Consider the following 7,940-nt stretch of genomic DNA (forward strand, 5'->3'; position numbering starts at 1 on the left):
TAATTGGTCTAAATAGGAAGTAGCGCTTTTGCTTGCCGTATGGCGAAAAGAGAGCATCAACAAATTGGCTGACGGCATTTCCAGAGACATTGCAGTTTATCATAAAGTAGCAGACAAAGCAGCAGCTAAGCCCCAGGGGGTTACTCCCATAGAAAAGGTGTATGGGCAGGTGCCCCAAAATGAATCACTGTTTCACAAAACAAATTCCAAAACATTCATTGATTTTTCATCCTTTAACCATAAACATGCATTGATAACAAAGCAAAGGTCCTGTTCTTTAGGAAAACCTTAACATGCAACACAATAACAATCAAAATTTCAAGAAATTGTAAAGCAAAATTCCTAACAATGAGTTGTATTTTTGGAATGTTCATGGTTGTTGTTTTCAATCGGGCGGGTACAGTCCTCCTTCAAGGCATTCAAAGGGCTAAAGAGAAGCACCGAGTAGTGTCACCAAAACTAAAAACCATGAAGGCAAAATTCAAAGATATAATCGACTACAACAACAAAAGCGGTCGGGTGAGGAAAGACCATGCCAATCTTTGATGAACTTTGCGAAATCCTGGGCGATCGATCAATCGGAGATAAATCCATAAGCTATTTTTGTTGCAGTGATTCCAACATGACCGTAGAGGGGCGTTTATTCGGTGTCAGTTTCAAAACAAAGACCTATTTAAGCATGTGGATGCACACTGAGTTTCCCAAGAATAAATGTCTGGTTTTTCACACATTATTTAACTTTTCAAATTTGTCAGAATTTTGTTGGATCTATTACATTTTGTCAAAAAATGGACTTAATATTGACTGTACCATTGACAAAATAGCTCAACGCTGCTCTGAGCTGTCATAATAATGAATGCCGTGTTGTGATTAGTCAATTGATACTTAGTTATATTGCATGCCTTGTGTTCCATACCACCTGCACATTCAAGAAGTTCTTTTAAATGCTTACCTGCTCTTGTTTGTTGTGTCACGTTTCTTTTGCCCTTTGTAGTATCTGCTCTCATCATCTCAGGTTTTGGCGATTTGGTTGGCATGGCATGCTTGGTTTGGTCTTGCTCATCTTTAAATGGCATTTCACCTTGACGGGTTGGTTTACCTACAGTAGTAGCAATGGTAATTTTGCTAATGTTTGAAAGTTTTATCAAGCTTTATATTATCACACGAAAAATTTCTTGTTTTTATGAAAAATTTAAAACTATTTGATATCAACATCTGTCACGCAGAAAAGGAATTATTTTTGTATTGTCTGAAATTGAATAGTTTCATCATGAATCTCCTGAAACTATTCAAATTGAGCAGATTGCAGCTACTTGGTCTCCATAGGCGTTAATGTTATTTAGAATACCATAAAACTGTATTGTGCACATTAGGGATATAATTATCATTAAAATCCATTACCTCAAAATATCGAACTTTATGGGTGTGTTAAAGTATCGATGACAAGAAACACGGTCAACCTCAGTAATTCACAGTTGCTTAAAGAAATCTGACCCTTACTTGTATTTTCTGCTGCTGTTGTGAGATGTTGCTCTTTACGTTGATGTTCATTCGCAGACTTTTGACGCAGCTGCAACGCCAGTGATGATAACTTTGCTTCGTAATCAGAAAGTTTTGTCTGAAGCTCAACTATCATTATTTCTTTTTTTTTAAGTGCAGATTTGAGGTAACGAACATTTTTTTGGTCTACTTCAGTCAATTTCTGTTTCAGGGATTGAACATCGTTTAGTTGTGTGAAAGTGACCTTTTCAGTATTTTCAAGTCTCAGAGCAAGATCTGCATATTGCTTTTCTAAGATTGATTTTTCATGTTTCACTTCTTCAAAGTCATTCTCAATAATTTGTTTTTGCATCTTTAGTTCACTGATTTCACGTGTTTAGCCACCTGCAGAGAAAGATTGTGATAGGATTATCCAACAACGCCATATGGCGGAAAGAAATTTGAGAAAAAATAAGTAGATGGTGTGTCAGTAGCGTAAGGCCAAGACTTAAAGTCAGTTGCATTACAATAGCCAGGCAGCCAACATGGTCAGACTTGACCCTATTGGGTATTAGGAAATGGATGCAAGTGAAGTCATATTTTGTTTTGTTCCTGAGTGATGGTGACAGACATTTCTAAATAAGAACAGTGGCTTTAGTCAGGAATCAGATGTACATTGAAAGCTTGGTTTATATTTCAGAGTGAGCAATACCATTATGGTCACACTGGTTCTTTAAATAAATAATTTTATACAAGCCTTTATATGCGGTTCATATATTGTGTACATTTTACTAAGGGTCATATTATAAGTCAACGAGAGGTTTTAGCATAAACAATCAAGTGTTACTCTATTTGATTGTAATGCAAGTCACATTGTTTCATGATTTGCTGGCCAGGTTAATGTGCTACAACTACTATGTGTAGAGACATCTAAGACAAAGGATTTAGTTTTGCCAGTGTCAGGAATTCACTTACTCTGTAATGTAACAATCTGTTCAGTGTCAGTAGTAAGGTTTCCTTTCACTGCTTCTTGCAACGGTAAACTTTGGCTTTCAGCCTTAAAGGAAGAAAAATATAAACATTAGAGATCACTTTCTTGTTGTTTGATGTTTATAATGAAGTATGATTTGAATATACTTACAAATCTTGGAATTTTACCTTGCAATGTAAATTTATCAGGTGGAGTGGTCAAAGACCCTATCTGTACTGAAGGCTTCAGTTTTGTGAATAATTCAAGGCAAAATATTTACAATATCAAACATACACTTTGTTACAGTGGTTTGCATTGACCCGTCGGCAATACAGGAACTATGTATAAATTAAGGGAGTTGCCAACAATGTCAGGCGTAGAATTGTCATCTGGGCAGTGATATCAGTCATTATATTACCATGCACTGTCCGTTGCATTTTAATTGGTAGAGCTTAACCATGTGACCGACCACAAATACACAACAATGGTTTGCTTATGTCCCCCTGAAAATGAACAATATCGTAGACATCGTAACCTTTCAGCTAAATTGTAAATTTAATTTGTACAAAGATCATAATCAATCACAAAATAAATGGAATACTTGTGCGCCAAGTTTAGACACTCGTTTTGAAGAAATATCCGGAATTACAAATCTTTTCATCGCACTACTCACTGAAGAGTTCCTGGGCCCTGTTGCCGTTCGCTTGGGAAATTTTCGTAAATTTTGACGTTTTTGGGGGATTCGTTGATAATAATGAAAATAACAGACTCCGTGCTGACCATTAACATTTACTTATGGGCGCGGGCTCACTGAAAGCCAAAATTCGATCGGTAAGCCTCGCCCGTTTATTTATACTTTCCTCTCGCCCTTGCCCATAAATAAACGTTAATTGTCAGCGCTTCGCCCATTATTAACTTTACCTAACAGAGACATCTATTCTGTGAACATTGAAAAAATTGTCTGGAAGGAGGTCATGAATGTAGTCAAAATAACATTAATCAACTCATTAATTGCTAACTATCCAGAACACATCTTTTGTAAGCCTTATTGTGTGGATCTGGTCATGTGGACTACATCTTACCTTCCAGACAATGTTACAATTATTGCAGATTTGATTTCTTTGTGATCGACAGATATTACTTCTTGGCAATACTACACCTGAAAGTGTTGCAACTCCACAACTTAAAACAGTATGCCTCATTCCCATATCGCAAAAGGCTCAACGCAAACCACTGTCAGTTTGATTGCAACCTCAGATAATCAAATACAAAGAGCATTGAAAGAGCAGACTACAATAGTCTTAGAGGAATTATTAACATCATTGCAAACCCTAGAGTTCTACATTTATAGTGATGATAAAGCATGTACATACCGTAAAGGTAGTTATGCAACATTTCAAACCAAATTTGTAAGGCTGCAAGGATATATTGTCATCCCAGCTCTTTCAAAGCATTTATCTAGAAACGAAATCCTTGTCTCGTCACCTAAAATTGCACCTTTAACACTTCAGAAAACACACTCTTTTTCTTAATGTCTTATGAATGGGACTCATGACCCTGAAAAGTAAATCACATACAATTATCAAAACAAAAAATAATTACCGTCATTTCTGCGACGAACACTTCTTCTATGACACCATCAAATATATCTGCTTGTTCGATTCCCCCTCCATCTCCTGAAAGATTCAAATTTAGGGTTCAGCTTTTCACCGCGATATCATATGCAAAGACATTTATCCATGAACTACAGTATAAAATTAACAAATAAATAGCATGTATATACCGGTACATGTAAAGCATAGTTGTATATACATGAAGTGCATTTTACAAATGCACCTAGAAATTTACACTTCAAAATATAAAGGTGTAGACTTACTATTGAGAAAGAATAGCTCAATCTCATTAAACGTGGTCTGATCATAGGTAGCTATCAGTTTAAGTGGTATTCCAGCTGTGGCAGCTACCTCTCTCATTTCATCTGTTATCATGATTGGTTCCAGTGCTTCAGTAAAGCTTTCAGATTGACAACTTGCTTCCATTCTGTAGAGATTTACCAGTCTAGGAATGGCTACTGATATTTCTAATGATTTTGTTGCCATACCAGTCACCTCTACTCCATCACCAAATTTGTCATTGCAGGTTTTCTGAACTCGGTTGGCGGTCACTTCACTGCTGGCTATTTCTCTCACTTGTCCCTCAAAAAAGTCTGTGCATTTCCTCCATGCAGTATCCACTGTCTGCCTTCTTGCATCATCAGTACCATTCTTTCTCTCTTTCTGTAAGTGTTGCTGATTCAAAGTTTCAATAAGCTTTACTTTGACTTGAATAATTGTATCATGGTGAGGGTCTGCAGACAACAAATGATTTATTATTAAGTAAATGGATATATTTATCATAACTTGCCATTTATATTATTCAGTTGGTGAAGTGTTTGTTAGATCCATGTTTAAAAGACGCCACTTGATCACTAAATGTACCATGTTTTTACATGGAACATTGTTGTCTCATTAGAACTTATTTTATCATAAGCTGTATTGTCAAAATGTGGTTTTATTTGTCTGAAACTGTAGCGGCATGATAACTTTTTACATTTAATTCTGTACCTGCAGGTTTTATAGTGTCACCATGACCATCACTTTGTCCACTCCCTGTTGATGTTCTCTTGAATGTCAACATGCTTGCAAATGTGGAACAGCACTTGTCGATGCCAGGACTCTCCTTAAAATCCTCCTTGAGTTTCTTTGCTGATTTGAAGGCAAGCTCAACGTTGCTCATGGTTTTTACCATTTGTTCTGCCAATAGTGCAGTTGGATATCTACCCACTACACAGTCTTTGTGCATCGGAAAGTATTTTGTAATGAGACATCCCAGTTGTGAATCTTCAAATGCATTGGTAGGTATGCCAGTTGCAATAGCTTCTAAACCACAGAAACCATAGTCCTTGTAGCAGGGTGCTGGCAGACAGAGATGAGACTGGTGGAGGGAAGTCAATAGGGTCTTTGCTGAGTAGTGATCAAAAAGTTTTGGCTGAATGTGACCACTTTGCGTGCTGTCTCGTAGAACGGTGGTAACTTCTGTCTGGTTTAGAGGAGGAATACCCATCAATGACCATTCAAGTGGTTTGGTATACATTTCTTTCCTCTTGTTAGCGACAGCTCCAATTGAAGATGCCAAGTTTTCACAACTCTTCAAAGCTTCTGATGTGCTGATTTGTCCATATGTTAATATGCAGTGGGTACCAACACCGTCATCTGGTAAGTATGGATCTCTTTCAAAAAAAGCTGCCCTTGGTTTTGGGAATATCTCAGCATGAGGGATATCAGCAAGGTTCTTCCCATTGATGCTTGCTCGATACTGATTTTTGAAATATTCATACATAGAGGGACCAATTGAAAAGATGACATCAGCTTCACCAGCCAACTTGAGCATCTTCTCTCTGAATTTAACACGATCAGCTTCCCAGAGACAGTCGTTATCTTCATAAGCATGATTAATAAGAACCAATTCAGCATTACTGAATATCTTTTTTCTGATATCTGCAGCAGCTCGCCCCGTCTTTGGTGCATAACCGATAACATGCGTAATGTTTTCTAACCTTTTAAGCACTTGAAAATAAATTTCATGATACAGCAGCCACTCCAGTTTTGGCTGATCCTCCTCTGGATCAACATGTTCCTTCCTTGTTGCTGGAATCAAGGTTACACCACAGTTTTCAGCATCTTCTTTCTGTTTCTCAGTAATTGTAACATCAGCTACAGTAGCATAGGCTTTGACAGCTTTCCCCTTCCTTGCACAGAAATCTTGGATGATAGTTCTGTGAAATCCAGTCAGCCCACAGTCATTTTCATCCCAGCCATCACCAATAAATAGTGCCCCTGGAGGTGGTTTAGGGAGGTCCAGCAGATGAAATTCAGATTTACGAAATAGACTTTTGTGGATAGCAGTTGCTGCATTCTTTGTGATTGGGTCGCATCCAATCACATGTTTTATTTGTTTTAAGTTCTTCAATTGTGGGTAGTAAATTTCATGGTTTGCAAGCCAGTGTATTGCTGGTGGATCTTCATGTGGCTCCAATCTCTCATTTCTTATTGCTGGAATTAATGTAACACCAACCTTCTTGGCATCTTTCAGTTTATCTTCACTTACTTTGACATCAAGGATGGTACAGAAAATATCAGATTTATCATCCAACCCTGGTGTCTTTTCACAGAATTCCTTGATAATCATGTGTGTTGGTTTAGATGTGAGGCTTTCCTCCTCTGTTTCCCAGGTTTTGAATACAAATAATGCTGTGGAAGGTAGCTTAGATATGGTAATCTCATGCAGCTTAGCATCAGGGAAGAGTCTTTTGCGTATTTTTCCTGCTGCAGTCATCGTCTTTTGGTGGCATCCTAGAACATGTGCTATCTTTGGTAAATCATTCAGTGTTGGGTAGTATTGGTCATGGTAAAGAATCCAGTTTAGTGAGGGTGGGTCTTCCTCAGGATTGGACCACTCATTTCTTGAAGCTGGGATCAGAGTAACACCAACACTCCTGGCATCTTGCTTTTTGTCTTCACTGACTTCAACATCAAGGACAGTGCAGAAGATTTCAGAGATTTGCTCTGACTGCAATGTCTGTTTCCTGACATGTCTGACGATAGATCGACTTGGTTGACCAGATTTACCATCAGTGTCCAGGTCCCATGATGTTAGTAACAGTAGAGCGGCAGTCGGCTTTTCCATCGTCTTTTGCATCTGTTAGAAAACAATGCTTACTTCAGATTTTTTGTCTTGCCACTCTGCTACTGACACATTCGCCAGATCCAGTACTAGTTGATTACATACTAGTAATGTCCAGCAATATTGTTACTTTCATTGAAGTACAACACACTGATGTCATCAGGCATACCGGTATGTACCTATTACTATAAGCAAGACTTCCTATTGTGAGTCTACATTTCTTTAATGTGTTTTATCATATATTTGAATAATGTTCTTTGTTAAACCTTTAGTTAGTTAAAGCCATGTAGTGATTTCTCTCTTTTCTGAGAGTCAACTCCAATTCAATGCTCATAAACTGTTAATTGATAAATCACATGCTTATTTGAAGTTTAGGCTGTTCACATTACAAGAGACTTCATTTGTCAAAAGTTTGGAACTGAACTGAACCCAATTCCTTTGAACCTTGCTAAAGGATAATACATAATAATAATACATAATAACAAATAGAAACAAGTCCATGAATTTCAATATACGACTAAATGTAGCTGCCAGACGGCCATTTTGCTACAATTTTTGAGCTCGCATTTGGTATATGTATATATACCAAAGAGAGCTTAGCTTATAACGTGAATCAATTTATTTGCATCTGATTTTCAATGGTCATCATAAGTCATCATAACTCATGTTTCACATCAAATGCAAGATCGGCACTGATCAGCAATCCAGACATCATCGCCAAAGCAATCGTAAAAGAAGTCACTTGGCCATACAGTTACTAAGGATCTTT

General features: G+C 37.5%; 1 protein-coding gene across 1 annotated transcript; it reads right to left on the reverse strand.

The window, feature by feature from the left end:
- Positions 1-2,425: 2,425 nt before the first annotated feature.
- On the reverse strand, positions 2,426-7,351 carry LOC139142647 (uncharacterized). The gene is made up of 4 exons (XM_070712696.1): positions 5,053-7,351; positions 4,326-4,796; positions 4,052-4,125; positions 2,426-2,536 (listed from the first exon to the last, which is right to left on the reverse strand). The coding sequence occupies exons 1-4, from the start codon at positions 7,184-7,186 to the stop codon at positions 2,447-2,449; spliced, it is 2,769 nt and encodes a 922-aa protein (XP_070568797.1). The 5' UTR covers positions 7,187-7,351; the 3' UTR covers positions 2,426-2,446.
- Positions 7,352-7,940: the final 589 nt, after the last annotated feature.

This window comes from Ptychodera flava, chromosome 10 (genome assembly GCF_041260155.1).
Source record: "Ptychodera flava strain L36383 chromosome 10, AS_Pfla_20210202, whole genome shotgun sequence".
NCBI classification, from domain to species: Eukaryota; Metazoa; Hemichordata; class Enteropneusta; family Ptychoderidae; genus Ptychodera; species Ptychodera flava.

Coding starts and splice junctions, on each gene's coding strand:
- LOC139142647 (XM_070712696.1), bottom strand. CDS start 7,186: ATGCAAAAGACGATGGAAAAGCCGACTGCCGCTCTACTGTTACTAACA. Junction 4,126..4,325: donor TGAGCTATTCTTTCTCAATA/GTAAGTCTACAC, acceptor TGAATCTTTCAG/GAGATGGAGGGGGAATCGAA. Junction 2,537..4,051: donor TGTTCGTCGCAGAAATGACG/GTAATTATTTTT, acceptor TCTTCCTTTAAG/GCTGAAAGCCAAAGTTTACC.